Here is a 16,697-nt window from a genome sequence, read left to right as displayed (position 1 = left end):
TAAATTACCATGTTGCTTGATAGTTGGATTTACCATACCACCCCTTACCACGAGACAAGCGACAGTAATGTCTTATTGGCATGAGCGAGTTCATTACACGCGATCCAAATTGCGCACATCTTCGTCTCATTACACAAAACAATTTTATTTATTTATTTTTCGTTTGCAAGAAATAAGCTACTAAAATTTTGACAAACCCTAAACTGCAACAAAGACAAGCCATACATTTCACGTCCACAGCATCATCATCAAACATCCATAGCAACGCAACCACAGGAAAACCCTAACCCTAAACTCCTCACTTAATGACTGTCGCAGCTCCAAATCAGGCAGTAATGCTTTAGAAAACCCTGAATTCTACCCTAAAGTCTGCATCTTGACGGTCACAATGACCGGCGATCGCCGAGAGGCGACTTCGGGTTCCTTCGGCGGGAACGGTGTGGTGTCTTCTGGAGATACCAACAAGTCGACGCAGGCTTTGGCGTCCACGTTGCCGAGCCAGAGGCTGAGGCTGAACCCCAGCAAGGACCACAAGCCGGAGAGCTACGAGGATCTGCAACTGGATTACAGTCCCTCAGTTTTCAGCTCACTCGAGCGTTACTTGCCGCCGAACATGCTTTGCGTGAGTCGGGACGATAAAGTCAAGTTCATGAGGGAAATTCTCTGCAAATACTTGCCGCACGGAGAGCGAATCAGAGTATGTTAATCGCGACCTTATTTTTTTTTGTTTTCTATGTGTTTCAACTTTCATGATCGGTTAATTGCGTCGTTAGGGTTTCCCTTTGGTTATACCTTTTGTTTCTAACGGGCAAAATTGTTTTCATACTGAAATGACGAAAAGGCCCTTCCAGTTCATTTTTTCATTGTGGCCTGTATCAGTGGTTTGTTTAAATTTTCGGTATTTACCTAATTAAGTTTCCTACGCTATTCGCGCGGCATTGTTTATGCTTACTTAGCAGCTTGAAGGTTTTCCTTTTTTACTTTTGAAATAAAAAAGTAAAATAATTGAAGGTGAAAAATGGAGAGCACCTGAAGCATTAAACCAAGTATGGGTTTTATCTTCTGCTTCTAAATAATTATGCATTCAATTGAAGTTGTTTTACAAATTGTTGAGCAAATATACAGATTCAATTGGATCAATTGAGGCATTGCAATTTATTTTACTTGCATTATTGCCTTTTTTTTTCCTTCTAAATATAAAAAGATGAGGCAGAAAAATCACTTCCTGACATCATACTATCAAAAAAAATGTGGAAATTCATGATCATTCTTTGGCAATGTCATGTGTCAGGCTCAGAGGCATAGAGAATACAGGCAGAAGATAATATCAAATTATCAGGTATCTCTTTACCTGTTTCTGTTATTAGAGATTTTAGCTTATCAGGGATCTAATGTAATTGATCAAACTTAACTGCCTCTACATATGTTGAGAACAAGAAAAGTTTTTGGAGAGGAAAACTTGTAGGAATGCTTCATCACTTGAAGATGTGTACAATTTTAGGGCCACAATGATCTTCTTGAGATTTCCAATTTCCCCTTCGCTGAATGCAGAAGGTCTAATGAATGGTGATTTATGGGGTCTTGTGTGATTTTCTTGCAGCCTTTGCATAGAGAGTTATATGCTATGCAGCCTGCAACCTTCTTTGTCCCTTCATTTATCAAAGCTATTAGTGATAATACAGAGGAAAGCTTTAGAAGGTTAGTGTCAGAGCCCTCACCAGGTGTGTTTACATTTGAGATGCTGCAGCCACACTTCTGTGAATTATTGCTGGAAGAGGTATTATCTATCTCTGTTGCACATCCATCATTGAATGTCAAAGATGTCTTCATCTCTTTCCGTACACAGGTTATCTTATGTTGCATATGTTACCTAGGTTGAAAATTTTGAGAAGTGGGTAAAGGAAACAAAATTCAGAATCATGCGACCAAATACGATGAATAATTACGGTGCTGTTCTTGATGATTTTGGCCTTGAAACCATGCTTGATAAACTTATGGAGGGTTTTATTCGGCCAATGTCTAAAGGTGCTAAAGACTTTCTTTCGCTAATTTACTAAGATGTAGCAAATGAATGTGCGAACTCTTTTATTCTTGTTCTTGATGATTTTGGCCTTGAAATCATGCTTGATAAATTTATGGAGGGTTTTATTCGCCCAATGTCTAAAGGTGCTAAATACTTCCTTTCACTAATTTACTAAGATGTAGCAAACGAGTGTGCGAACTCTTTATTCTTTTGATTGTTTTTATTTTTTTTGTTCTTGTGCAGTTTTCTTTCCTGAAGTTGGTGGATCTACTCTGGATTCTCATCATGGTTTTGTTGTTGAATATGGTATCGATAGGGATGTTGAGTTGGGTAGGTATTCTTTATGCTTTTCATTTAAAACCGATCTTTATAGATTTTATTTCCAGTTTATTCGTCCTCACCCGGCTTATACCTTATAGGTATGGAGCAAGTTAGGACACGCAGACCTTAGATAAACTTCATGATAGGATGTGTTGGTAACTTTTTGGTATTTGGTAGTTATTTAATATGCTATTACAGGTTTCTGAAATTCTGCGGCCCAAATGTGCTGTGTCTGCAGTTATTCCTTAAATTCTCATAACTATGATCCGTCTGTGCAATTGATTTATGTGCCTCGTGCTGTATCATTTCTGCCACATTTTGGCCTTAAAACAACGCTGTAAGGACCTGCTGTTCTGATAGTGGCTTCTGGATACATCTGGACTTTTGTGCTAGACTTCTTTTGGTTGAAGCCTGTGTTTGCCTTGTTTCTAGACAATGTTCGAACTCCTTGCATATCGTGTTTGATTGTGAAGCGCCTGTTCTCACACTTGTATCTTAAACATTTTCTGTTTATTTTTCTGATAGTTATGTTGTTACAGGGTTTTTTTTTATGCTGACTGAGTCAAGTGTAGTAGGAAATCAGTTTAGTGTGTATGATGCCTGCAGTGCACATATTGTTGTGGGATTATACTTGATTGATTACAATTATATTATTTATTTATGCTTTCCCACAATGCAGAGATTAGGTTTGGATGCATATGATCTTTGTTAAAATTTGCAAAGATTCTTTGACCATGGTACCAACGCCAAGTGATCTGATGAACAGCTTAGATAAATCACTATGTTTTACCTTATGTAAATCTGTGGGGTCTAAATACAAATGATCTTACATTTGTAGGCTTTCATGTCGATGACTCGGAAGTAACTTTGAATGTTTGTTTGGGTAAGCAATTTTCTGGTGGAGAATTGTTTTTTCGGGGCACGCGATGTGATAAGCATGTAAATACGGGAAGTCAGTCAGAGGTATGTTAGTATATAAGGCGGAATATTGTTCAAGTCCTGAAAATATGCAAGCATTGCTATTTTCTAAGTATATGTGTGTGTATTTATCATTTTATGACGAAGCTTTTAAGGTAACGATTAACTATCCATTAGAACAATTAATTATGCACAAAAATGTCAACTGCTCTAAACCCTTTTGCTTATAACATGAGCATTGTATCTCAGAAACTAAGGCTCTGATTAACTATCCATTAGAAGTTTTGAACAACTCGTTTGTGCAAACATGTCAACCAATCTAAACCCTTTTGCTTATAGCATGAGCATTGTATCTCAGAAACTATAGAATTTTATGGGATTTCAGTTCTGGCTAGTACACATTGATTTTTTTAATTATTATTTTTTCTACAAACGACATGCAGCCATGAAAATGTTGAATGGAAGTATTGGTCAATTTTTATGGTTTATATATGGAATATATTCAACCAGAGAGAACATGTTTTCATGTAATATGAATGATATTAGCATTCAGGAGCATTTTATGTATATGCAGGAGATCTTCGATTACTCTCATGTACCTGGTCGAGCAGTGCTTCATCGTGGTCGTCATCGGCACGGTGCCAGAGCGACTACATCTGGTCATAGGATCAATCTACTGCTTTGGTGTAGAAGGTACTTGCTGTTTCCTGTGCATGTTTCTCAAGAAGCATGTCCTAGTGCATTTCTTTCATCTTGACTTCAGAAGTTCATCCATTTTGAATCAGATTTAAAATAATCAGTCATTAAGATTGCTGTTTATTCGGAGTTTATTTCTAAAAAAATAGCAGGGAATTCTGAGTTAAATGTGGAGTATGTGAATGGTTACAAAAGCTTCAAAATGGGGTTTTGTATCTTTCCAGACAAGTTTAGAAGGCAAAGGCCTTTGTTCAAGGCAATGGTTAGTGTGCATAGTTTGGGACCAGGCTCAGATGATGTGATGAATGGTTAGTGTGCATAACAACATATATGAGGCCCTCAAAGTCTCACATTTGGATTCATGAGATCCAATGGGTCAAAGCCGGCAATTCCTCAGAAGTGTTGGGTTGTGTTGTTACAAGTGGTATCAGGCAACAGCCCCACGCTAACTAGGGGCCAAACTTTTGATCCTTGGCTTGCGGAGAGGGCTTGTAACGGGTTCAGTTAGTACCTGACAAGACCATCATGGAGTTGAGTGGAGTGTATTATGAGACCCCAAAGTCCTACATTGGTAGTGTGGCAAACATCTTAACTTTGTGAGGCTCCCTTTGACAGCAAAACCAGGAGGTTTAATGGGACAATGTGGATAATTTCCCACAAGTATTGCACAGGGTTGTTACATGTATGCTCTGATGATAGTGCCCTTTTAAACTTCTTTGCAAGCTAAAAATTGGGATGAAATCTACACCTAGGAGACTGAAATCAAGTGCATTGTTTATCGAGACAAAGTAACTGGATGGGCTGTAATATCTTTTGTTGAAGGGGAATTGGAGATGCTTTAATCTGATGGTCATACGCTTTGTATATTATTTCTTTTCATTGTGATCGTAATCATCTTTTTCTCAATTTCTTTCATTTAACTTTTTGTTATTTTGTAATTATGGCTCCTTTATCAAATCACTCAGCCTTTTGTTTCTATTCAGTTCTGTCTTTAGAGAGATGAAGAAATATCAAAAGGATTTTTCAAACTGGTGTGGAGAGTGCTTTCGAGAGAAGAAAGAGCGGCAACGTTCATCAATTGCTGCTACCAAAACGGTAAATGTCTTTTCTTCGAAGCGAAAATTAATTTTTTGTTTTAACCCTACAAACTAGATGCACACTTGCATGGATTTTGCTTAACTCGAGGAGATCCTTCATTAAGCTGAACATTGAGTATTTACCACTGTTCATTTTCTGCAGGAGTTGCTTAGGACGGAGGGGGAATCCGCAACATGAGCCATCTTGTGTGAAATTCATGGTGTTGACTATGACAGTAGCTTTAGTTGTAACTTGGAAAACCCAGCACTGGTGATGGTATCCCACCTTGAAGAAGTTTTTACTTCATCTTGACATACAATGTGTGTAAAAATTGTGTGCAGTGAAGTGAATAATCTTATTACTTGTAGAAACACTGCAGAGTAGAGGACTCATGTAAGATAACTTTTCCAGTGTGATTTGTGCTTGTTGATTAACAGGACACACTGTATTTTGTGGAAACATGTATTCAAAAACCAGTGTCATTGTCAGTAATAATGTAATTTACCGTTACGTGATATGATGAAAGGATTATGTCCTTTGATTTTGGCTGCACAATTTCTGCTAGGGCTTTAAAAGCAAAAGTTTATATGTAATGCATATTGATTTGGTAACTGGCCTGACCTAACTCTAACTGCGAGGTAGATTTATTTTTTTTATTTATTTTTTATTTGGCAATAGAAACACACGTGGACCACACACAAATGCTATCCACAAGGTAGAAATACAAGAATAAGAACCAGCTAGCTAGCTAGTTACTTGTAAAATAAAAATAAAACGAGGTAGATTGATTTATTAGAGTTGTATTTTGTATTTATTTTTTTATACCACATACAACTCACACGCACTCACAAATATTTAAACATTCAAACTATGTCTCCTAAGCAAAAATACATGAATGATTAATCAATAAAGTTGAGCACCAGCGTGTAAATCCAAGTCTATCCTTTAGAGCTCCCCCAAAAAATAACTCCCAATACAATAAATATGCAAAATACATAAAATTGCCCATCTTACCGTTTAAATTTTGTAATGATAAAAAAGAAGGAAAAAAAAAATAGAAATGTTAATAAAATAATCAAATTTTTGAGCAGATTGATTGTGTTCCCCCACAGGTAGGTTGCCCTTATGTTTACCGCCACCTGCACACAAAGGGACATAAAGACAGAACTCTATCAATCGACGATCGTCAAACCACCTCATATTCTCTATGTCGTACTCTCTGCCTCTCTGTGTAAGAACAACCCTCTCATTCCATCACTCTCTCCCTCGTCTTCTTTCGTTCTGATTCCTTGATTGCAAATCTTCGAGTTTTGAGTCTACATCTTCTTGACTGTCTAATCGTTCAATCGAATCCTGATCCTTAAGAATCTGAATTTTTCTTTGCAGGAACCCTAAAAAGGTGGAGGATTGATCTCTGGGCTTTCGGCTTTTCCTTGCTTTGATCAGAACCCATAGTAATCGAGAATTAGGGTTAGGGTTTTAATCTCGCTGGAGCCCAACTAAATTGTCATGTATCATGTTTTCATCTTGCTATCACAGAGAAAGTGAAAGAAGGATTAGCTTCTCCATAATTTTCTCATGTTTACTTTCTTTAGGGCTATCTCTTGTAGTGGTTCGTTCTGATTATCTGTAGCTTCAAGCAAATATTGGAAACAATCGAGGATTATTCAATTTTGGTTTCTTTTCTGTATTTATTTGCTCGTTATTTTGAGTTTTAACGAAGAATCAGTGAAAAACTTTTGGAGTCCACAAAAAAAGCGCCATTTCAAAAGAAAGAAAACAGAAAGAAAAATAAAAAAGAAAAGAAAAGAAGAACAAACGAAGAGAAAATTTGAGAATAATAATATTTGTGATATAAATGGGATATAATGGTCAGCAGCAGCAGAGGTTAGGCATTACAGATCCCATTTCATTGGGTGGACCTACCGAGTACGATCTGATCAAAACCCGCCAACTTGATAAGGTCTTCACTACTTTTTCTCTTGCTAGTTTATTGTGATTTTTTGTTTACTATAATGGAAAGGAAGGAATACCTAGTTTCCAACATTGTGCTGAATTTGAGTATGTGTGTGTTACAGTATCTGCAAGATGCAGGATTGTATGAGAGCAGGGAGGAGGCTGTGAGTAGAGAGGAAGTGCTTGGAAGACTAGACCAGGTTTACTTTTATACAGTTGTGTTGGTTTCCTGATTTTGGTTTTTACAAGTATAAACCAGGAGAGAAAATGCTGAATTTTATATTGTATGCTATGTGTCTCTTGAGCAATAAAATGCGTTGTCCTAGTTTAGTGTTAATTACTGTTACTTGGGTTTGATTGATGGAAAAGCCCTGAATTCGCATTTGCTGATTGTGATGTTGTGTTGAAAACAGGTTGTGAAGAATTGGGTCAAAGTGATAAGTCGTGCCAAAGGATTGAATGAGCAATTGGTGCAAGAAGCAAATGCTAAGATATTCACATTTGGTTCTTATCGTTTGGGGGTATGTTAGTGTTCTTACATTTTATGGTTGAAGGAAGGGATTGCTTAGCTCAAAATCAAGTTTTCGATTATAACTATAAAAGAAAAGGAAAACAGAAATTTTGTGAGCTGTTCCAACTTCCAAGTGGTTAAAATTTCTGGTCATATTAGTCATAGCATGTCACAATGTTGCCAAATGCTTGTTACAGTCACCTTCTCGTGCACTGCCGCTGGAATAGAAATGTCTGGAATGCTGCTTTGAACTTGTTGGGGATACCCTCGGTTTGTAGTCTATCTATGGACAGAGATGATTGCTTTAGCTTCTATCTCAAAGGATAAGGCCAAGCAAAAGGTTATTAAGTTAATACCTCTGTCTATTATGTGGCTGATCTGGATGGAAAGAAACAGAAGAATCTTCAACTCAACAGAGGCCACCTTTGATAGTTCTACTGCTAATTGGTTTATTAGTCTCTAGTTTGGGGCTTCTCTACACTCTAACAATGTTCTCTAGGCACCCATATATCCTCCTCGTAATCTTTGGGTTGCGCCCATTGGTGTTTTTTCAATAAATGTTGAACATTCATAAAAAAAAAATGTCATGCAGAAGAAGTAAAGGAAGATTGTTCTCCAATCATTATCTCTTTCTTCTGATGAATAGACGGATGTAATGCACTGTAGATCTGTAGATGTCTTCCTTATTCTGGTCAATAAGCTTCCAAAATCATCATGACATTGTGTTCATATATTTTTTTGATGTTTATACTTCTATTTTCATTGCTATGTTTTGTTAAATGAAAGTCCATTATGTCTTTATCTTTTATTTTCAGGTGCATGGCCCTGGTGCGGATATTGACACTCTTTGTGTGGGACCTACACATGCGACACGAGATGTGCGATCAGCTCTCACCTATTTATGATGCAAGTTTCACTCCTAGTTTCGTTTCTGTTGCTTAATGAAACTAACAGTTCTTCCATAAATTGGTTGCAGGAAGATTTTTTTGGTGAGCTGCATAGAATGCTATCAGAGATGCCTGAAGTGACAGAGTTGCACCCTATTCCTGATGCTCATGTCCCAGTGATGAAATTCAAATTTAATGGGATTTCAATAGATCTTTTGTACGCAAAACTGTCACTATGGGTTGTTCCGGAAGTAAGTTCTGGCCATTTTCCCTGAAAATACTGACGTTGATTTGTTTAAGATATGTTGTCCTAGCCCTGTGTATCATTTATGTTTCATTGATGTGTACATATTTGTGCTGTTTTCATTTTTCTTGTGAACTGTAGCCCTTTCTTTAATGCATATATCCTGGAACAACCTTGGGGTCACAAGTTCAAATCTTGGAAATAGCATATTCAGGGGTAAGGTAGCATACATCTTGCCCTTGCCTGATCTTCCCTCCTTTGTGGAAACCTTGTGTGTGATTTTTAGCATATAATCCAAGCTTTAGATTTATTTCATGAGTGAGAAAATTATAAATTTAGGTGCAAACTGTGCACCTGATTGTTGAGTAGCTAATCTGGATTAGATCCTATAAGACAAAGAGACTGTTTGGCTGGCAGTAACATCTTGCTATTTTGCTCTTGGATGGATATCAATAAACTAATGTTATTTATCTGAACCACTCGACAATCCGATGGGCCAAGTTCTTTTGGGAGTGTCATGGTGTTACTTAAATAAAAACATGCCAAAAGGACATTTATCTTTGGCTAGTATTAGTTTCTTCATATCAGTTTTAACATACCTTCTGTTATGAACAAGGCAGGGATGATAGTGCAACATGTTGACATGATGGTAATAGATTATGGATAAATTTAATCAAACTCTAATTTTAATGCTTGAGGCAGCATGCGTCTATGATTCTTGAAAAATGTAAGATGGACCTAATGATTCATGGAGAATGGCTTGATTTCTCAATAAATTATTTAATGAGATAGTTCGTTTTTGAAGGTTGAATATATCTCTTAGTCCTGTACTGAGTTTAGCTCCTTCCTAGACCATGCATATAGTCATTTTAATTTTCTTTCTAGTATGCCCCTGACTAGCTATTATGGTAGTAAGGAGAATATATGCTTTGTTGCAAGTCAAAGGTTCAAGTCCCCCAACCATCCTTTTTCCTGTAACAAAGACTTGCAGGGGAAAAAAAACTTTCTTTCTAGTACTTGTTATGAGAAAGGTTCTGTAGAGCTTAAGCTTCTTGACGATGCATGTTTTGGTACAGGACTTGGATATTTCACAAGACTCCATACTACAAAGTACAGATGAACAGACTGTTCGTAGTCTTAATGGCTGCAGAGTGACTGACCAAATTCTGCGTTTGGTACCAAATATCCAGGTGGTGCGACGTGTTTTCTGTAATTTTTATGCTTGCAGTGTTCTTTTTTTTTTTTTTCAATTCTTTATCCAGCACCATTGTCTCTGCCTCTGCGTGTGTGGATTTTCAATTTTGTTATGTTCTTTTTCTTCTTTTTTTTGGGTCTTAACTCTTATTTGCATTTTCTGTCCTTAAAATTAATGCAGAATTTTCGCACAACACTAAGGTGCATGAGGTTATGGGCAAAGCTTCGTGGTGTTTACTCGAATGTATGGAGGGCTTTACAATTTACAAGCACCTCGTTTTTTTAATTATTATTATTAAATTGCCTTCATCCCTCTCACATGCAGGTTGCAGGTTTTCTTGGTGGAATAAACTGGGCGTTGCTTGTTGCTCGCATTTGCCAGTTATACCCCAATGCGGTTCCTAATATGTTAGTCTCTCGGTTTTTTAGAGTATATGATCAGTGGCGGTGGCCTAATCCAGTCATGCTGTGTCCAATTGAAGAACGTTCCCTTGGTCTTCAAATTTGGGACCCTAGAAGAAATCCAAGGGACAGGTTTCATTTAATGCCCATAATCACTCCTGCATATCCCTGCATGAACTCCAGTTACAATGTTTCATCAAATACTTTACGTATTATGAAAGAAGAGTTTCGGAGGGGGTATGAAATTTGCGAGGTATGATTCTCTGGTTTATCATGTCTTAGTTTCCATAGCAGTTTGAATGTTGTTGAGAAGATTTCAAGTACCCAGTCTGCCTGTCATTTTTTTCCTTCGGTCATCAGTTGCTAATGGTATCTAAGGTTGAACATAATACTTTTACTATGTCTTTAAAAACTTTTGTTGTTTGTTGTATGTCAAAACATTGATGTGGCAATGAAATTATTGAGTAATGGCCCCTCCTACATACCAAAAAGAAACAAAAACTTTTCATCCTTATGTAATTATCTTTTCGCGTCTTTCAAATTCTCTTCTCAATTGAGATTCTTTAATGTGGCTACTTGAGCATTTATGCTTCCGTTTGAAACTTGAAATTGGAGTTGTGTTATACTGATATGAGATCTAACCGCTTTACTTTTTCTTGTCAGTTATCGGCTGTTGGAGTGCTTGTCCTTTCGAGCATTTCACTTGCTGCTTGTTGTTCTTCTTGTTGTTGTTATGCATGATCTAATTGTTGCTAGTCTTGCAGTCTATGGAGGCAAACAAGGCTGATTGGGATACACTTTTTGAACCTTATCCCTTTTTTGAAGCATATAGAAATTATCTGCAGATAGACATCTGTGCGGAAAATGCTGATGATTTAAGAAAGTGGAAAGGTTGGGTTGAGTCTCGACTTCGTCAGCTCACACTAAAGGTGAAATACCTAATGTTTAAATTATAATTTTTATTAGTTTTAGTATTACCGTACTGGGATTTAAACTGTTGTTTTGGCAAATCTAGATTGAGAAGCACACAGGCAATATGCTTCAGTGCCACCCACACCCTGGTGATTTTCAAGACAAGTCCAGACCTTTTCACTGCTCTTATTTCATGGGTCTGCTACGGAAACAAGGGATCACTGTAAATGGATCAGAAGAGTTTGATATAAGGTTAACGGTTGAAGAATTTAAGCATTCTGTTAATGTGTACACGTTATATAAGCCTGGTATGGGGATTTGTGTGACCCATGTAAAAAGGAAGAATGTTCCTACCTTTGTGTTTCCTGGAGGGGTTCGTCCCCTGCGTCCATCTAAAGTGACTTGGGATGGTAAGCAGGCCTTGGAAGCCAAGGTTTCTAGTTGTGGAGCAGAAAATTCTGATAATTATGGAAGGAAGAGAAAGCGGATTGATGATGATGCAGATAATAACTCGGGCAATGGAAATTTTAATCACACAAACAGCAACAGCATAGGAGGAGAAGCTGAAAACAGCGTAATTGATAGCTCTAGAAATTCAACTAATCTTACAGATACTCCTTCGAAGAATGGCATAGTTGACGTATTAGTTGGTGGATGCAATCCTGTTAGTAAAGCTCCATCTTCCACTGCTGATACATCAAGTTCTAAAGAGGCCGAGAAACTAGCAATTGAGAAAATTATGTCTGATCCATACGTCTCCCACCAAAAACTTGAAGAGCTTGATGATGCCTTTGAATATGGGGGAAATCAAGCCAAGAATTCTGGGGGAAACACAAAAGGCTTCACTATTGAGGGTTCAACAGAGAATGCAGCAGTGGCAGTGCCAACAACATCCAGCAGTCATCCTCCCTCTGGTTTGAAGGCGAACTGGAGCTCCGAAGAGCTTGAGGTCTTACCAGCTAACTCTGTGACTTTTCTTCTGCAATCTCCTTCTTTTAGCTACTCCTTTTTTCTTTTCCTTTTTCCCTCGAACCTTTTTGAATAAATAGAATATGCTATGATAAACATAGAATGATCACAAGTAGTTTGACTTTTGGAAAACTATTCTTCAGATGTTCCTCATTTGAAATGCTCAAAGTGCATCCTGATGTGGATTAACAAGTGGATAGCTTGGCAGATTTCATGATTAAACTTATTTAAACCTTTGAATGCATATGAAGATTGTTTTTTTACTATGGAGGAAGAAAAAGTGGAATAATTGAACATTGAATTGAGCTTGGTCACAGCTTCAAATTCTTGACACTTGATCCTCTCAATTTCTTAAAATGTTGTCTTTTATCTTGTTCTAGCTGCGTTCGCATAACTTGCTCATACTGTACTCCCTATAGGCTATGGAGTAGTATAATTTGGTTCTTTCACTTGGCAATACTGACTAATGTGTTGCTTGTTTGTTTTTTTTTTTTTTATTGTTTTGTGTCTACTTTTGTTAAGCTGGAGGAACTCATGGCACCATTCCCTAATGTGATTACTTCTGCACCACCAACCCAACAAAAGCCTCTTATCAGGTATTTGTCGTTTGAAATTTTGTCACGAATAATTATATGGCTTCTCTGGGAGGCAACAAATTACGACGACTTTTTGATCAATACGTGGTCTGAGTAGTCAGTTCATCATATATATTGTTATGATAGTTGGAAAATAATTGACTCTTTTTTTTAAAATTTTTTTTATTAGTGACATTAAGATAGCTGTTTATTTCTTATTGTGCTTGCAGGTTAAACTTTTCTTCTCTAGGCAAAGCTGCCACCAACAAAACCACATGAAATGCTGCGCCGTGGAACCGATGCCAATTTTAGAGAGTTGTTGAGAGTCTTCAACTTTTTTAAGAAAGTGTATTTATTTCTTCTACTTGTGTAATGATAATAAAAAATCCTGCAAACTTTGCTTAGATCCTTCTTCTTGTTAATATTTATGTTGTTGATTACTTGAATGAGCATGGCACAATACATGGTGGTCACTGGGCTTTATTTACATTTGGGGTATGAAGGTTTAAATTGTCGGTCCTTGAAAATTTTCTAGATGAAAACCCAAACAACATATATATATATATATATATATATCACTTGATACTTTAAGATGTGATGGGTTCAAGTGGAGGAAGCAACAATACTTTCGTTGGATATACATATACATACGTTGACAATCCATATGTATGTATATATGTATTTTTTGTGGCCCCACCTAAGGTAGGCGAAGGAAGATTGTAGACTTGAACCATGACCTTTTTCGTATCACCAGGCTTTGTTACTTAGACCAAGTGGCTTTCCTCCTCCTAGTGTTGGGTTAGCTTGCTCATCACTCATGAAATAGATGATCACTTCATGACCAAGATGGGCCGGGCCACTCACCAATTTATTTATGTTGGGTAGCATCGGCCCACTAAGGTTATGATCTTTAGCCCAGCCCGACGTAAAGCCGTCTGCCCTAGGCAGAGCTCGGATCTTGACAACTGCTGACATTAATATCCAGCTCTGTTTTCCACCATAACCATTTTTATTTCCGTGAATAATGATCTGGGGATGATAAACAAACGCTTTTGCCCTTTTTGTTGTGTTTTGTTGCGTGTGCAAACCACAAAGTAATCACCTTTATTAGATTGTTGTCTCTTGTGCTGCGATCACTGCTACAGAGAGAGCGAGAGGGGAAAGGGAGGATGGAGGAGGATCAATTAGATTATATACTGGTTCCAATGGGTCTGTTGGTTTTGGGTTTATACCATTGTTGGCTCCTCTTTACCATACTTGGCCATCCGAAACGCACTGTCATTGGCGTCAACGCAGAGTCTCGGAAACAATGGGTTTTCTTCATGATGGCTGTTAGTCTCCCCCGTCGTTCACACCCTTTAATTTCTATTTTACTATATCTGCCTATGATTGTAGTCTTATATATATTCGGGCTGATTCTTTTATCATTATTGCCTTTCAGGTAGTTTTTTTTTACTTTATTTTGTAATCAGCTAGGAATTATCTTCTCTAAGCACTTGGGATTTCAAATGTATAGCCTTTATCTGCTTATGGGTTAGCTGTTCCTGAAATTTTATGAATATGTCTGCTTGATGTGGTGGAACTTTTTGAGGGTTGTTCTATATGTTTAAGAAATTACATGTTTTTCACTTCTACTTCTATATTCTGAACGAAGGAGTTATCCAGATCATTGCGGAAATGTAGAACAAGGGTTTGTTGGATTTTAGCGTGTAATTGGATACCATGCATGGACGCTTGCTCTTTTTATTTTTATATATTGAATTTAGTGAGAGGGACCATAATCTGGTGGCTGGTCATTAATTTATTTCACCACTTTTTCTAGTTAGACTGGTCCACATATAACTAAGAATTTTTATGATAAATTCTTGACCGAGTACATGATAGTTGTTTATGTATATATTTTCCTCTTGAAGTGTGTCAGATAAGATGTTTTGTTGGTTTAACTTCTCTGTTAAAAGCCGACAAAGGGGATCTAAGCCGTCATTTAGTTATCCATATCAAATACATGTTCGCTTAATTTGCTTGTCTTAAACTATGAAGTCTTTCTACCCAAGTTCTGAATGAGACCCCTGATTTTGACAGAATGCTGATCGCGATTTTTTTTTAACTTGATAGTTGCACACAGAGTCAGTAAGCTGTATGCTTATTTCCTATAAAACTTACAGACTTCTGGTTGTCAATATTCTGAGTTCTGAAAAAAATGATGAATAATGCTTATGGTAGTACCATGGCATACATGACTGATGGTCTTGTTGTGGCACTGTCCAATTATCCCCTAGTTGTATATTAGGCTATTAGCTCTTATCATCACCGTAGTGGTATGTTGGTCTTTAATTAGTTACCTCTCGGAATGGGCACTTTTGGACTTATGGATGGTGCATGACTGTGTTTGGTCGTGATTTCCATTCTCCGGCGGCCAGTGACTTTAGGATAGCTAGTGAATTTGTGACTTAGGCTCACTCGTGAAACTAAATTTTTTAGTTCTCGTTGTGAATAGTTGTTTCCTATGTCAACATCAATTGCGTGCGGATGTAATTGTTGGTGGCAAGAGAAAACAGAAATAAGAGTACTTATTCTGCAGCTGCTAAGCTCTTAGACCATTTGAGAAGTGTTTGCTACAAAAACATGGCTTTTCAGCACCCTTGCCTCCTTTCATAGAAATGCATGGCTTCAATGTTTAACTTCGGAAAGTAGTTTGTGCATGTGGATCATGGAATTTAATCTTTGTTTCCTTTATTTTCTGTTATGTAATGATTTTTCAGCTACTATTACCACTTTGTTAATTGTGCTTATCCTATGTTTGCATCAAATCGTATGCAGTTACTTTAGCGACTATTTTCCGGCTGAAGATTCATTGACATCAGAATATATGGTTTTCATTTTTTGTACTTTTGATGATAATAACTGCGCCATGGCAAATTAATTTAACTGTTTCAGTGGACGGCTATTGGTGTCTACAAAATTTTCAAGTAGTAGACACTATCATCTATTCCCACTTTTGTGAGGTCCTGTAATGGTAATATATATGTCAAATGACAGTGGCCTTTTTCCTGTTCAGGATCCTCTGAAGAATGGTGTTTTAGCAGTTCAAACAATAAGGAACAATATAATGGCTTCTACACTTTTGGCGACAACAGCAATCACTCTTAGCTCAATTATCAGTGTTTTTGTGAGTGGCACATCAAATTCCAGTAACACAACATCGGCACTGGTGTACGGAAATAAGACTGGTATTATCTCTTCAATCAAGTACTTCACGATATTGCTCTGCTTCCTTGTTGCGTTTCTTTGCAATGTACAGTCTATTAGATACTACGCCCATGTCAGCTTCTTGGTTACCGTGCCTAGCTCAAAGGGGAACAACGATTCCATCCAGTATGTCGCAAGAAACTTGAATCGAGGAAGTTTGTTTTGGTCACTTGGATTGCGAGCTTTCTATTTTTCATTCCCTCTCTTCCTGTGGACTTTTGGGCCTATACCAATGTTTGTGTGTTGCTTCATTATGTCATTTGTTCTCTATTTCTTGGACACCACTACGAGTTTCACGCGACAACTTCACACCCTCTCCTTCAGAGAGGAAGTAAAACGCGACAATGTGGAATCGGTTGGTCAATCTCCGTAAGTGCTGTTAACTAGTGCAAATCTTACACCTGTAGTTGGCTACCTTGATTTTGAGCAGCTATTTTTGTTTATATGAGCAAGTCTTAATATAACAAATTCATTGGTATTTCCTATTCACAACTGTAAAAAAAAAAAAAAAAAATCCCTTCGACTCCCTATTTGTCCTATTTGTTTGATAAAATCAATTATCTATGCTGTAAACTTGTGCGAATTTGTATCTTTATATGTTTGTTTGAACTGTATACCTCTGCCTTTGTCTGAAGTTGGGAACTGACCATCTATACTTTGTCAAATTGGTTCAGTTTCTTTTGTGTGAGTTGCTGGTTGAATTGCTGCTGCTTGCGAATTCTATAGTAAGTGTGGTTTTGGGTCCAAGGGAACAACAATGCAA

General features: G+C 37.4%; 3 protein-coding genes across 4 annotated transcripts; all 3 read left to right on the top strand.

Annotated features, from left to right (window-relative positions):
- The first annotated feature begins 171 nt into the window (after positions 1-171).
- Positions 172-5,573, top strand: LOC120016595 (2-oxoglutarate and iron-dependent oxygenase domain-containing protein CP2). Its single transcript, XM_038869435.1, has 9 exons — positions 172-697; positions 1,292-1,339; positions 1,601-1,777; positions 1,875-2,025; positions 2,267-2,353; positions 3,183-3,307; positions 3,837-3,955; positions 4,942-5,053; positions 5,198-5,573. The coding sequence occupies exons 1-9, from the start codon at positions 389-391 to the stop codon at positions 5,231-5,233; spliced, it is 1,164 nt and encodes a 387-aa protein (XP_038725363.1). The 5' UTR covers positions 172-388; the 3' UTR covers positions 5,234-5,573.
- A 568-nt stretch (positions 5,574-6,141) lies between these two features.
- LOC120016593 (nuclear poly(A) polymerase 1-like) lies at positions 6,142-13,156 on the top strand. Of its 2 annotated transcripts, XM_038869432.1 has the most exons (13): positions 6,142-6,266; positions 6,422-6,998; positions 7,114-7,191; positions 7,405-7,512; positions 8,318-8,380; positions 8,479-8,640; positions 9,710-9,823; positions 10,009-10,071; positions 10,153-10,482; positions 10,994-11,158; positions 11,245-12,090; positions 12,633-12,706; positions 12,916-13,156. In XM_038869432.1, the coding sequence occupies exons 2-13, from the start codon at positions 6,894-6,896 to the stop codon at positions 12,962-12,964; spliced, it is 2,157 nt and encodes a 718-aa protein (XP_038725360.1). In that variant the 5' UTR covers positions 6,142-6,266; positions 6,422-6,893; the 3' UTR covers positions 12,965-13,156. The 2 variants fall into 2 exon arrangements, with proteins under 2 accessions (XP_038725360.1, XP_038725361.1); XM_038869433.1 differs by having other exon boundaries at positions 6,168-6,998.
- A 527-nt stretch (positions 13,157-13,683) lies between these two features.
- On the top strand, positions 13,684-16,548 carry LOC120015961. Its single transcript, XM_038868490.1, has 2 exons — positions 13,684-14,016; positions 15,744-16,548. Exons 1-2 carry the CDS (start codon positions 13,855-13,857, stop codon positions 16,305-16,307), a joined length of 726 nt encoding a protein of 241 aa, XP_038724418.1. The 5' UTR covers positions 13,684-13,854; the 3' UTR covers positions 16,308-16,548.
- Positions 16,549-16,697: the final 149 nt, after the last annotated feature.

Source organism: Tripterygium wilfordii, chromosome 15 (assembly GCF_013401445.1).
Source record: "Tripterygium wilfordii isolate XIE 37 chromosome 15, ASM1340144v1, whole genome shotgun sequence".
In the NCBI taxonomy this organism is placed as follows: domain Eukaryota; kingdom Viridiplantae; phylum Streptophyta; class Magnoliopsida; order Celastrales; family Celastraceae; genus Tripterygium; species Tripterygium wilfordii.
Note: the sequence above shows the minus strand (reverse complement) of the source record. Positions and strands in the feature narration are given on the sequence as shown.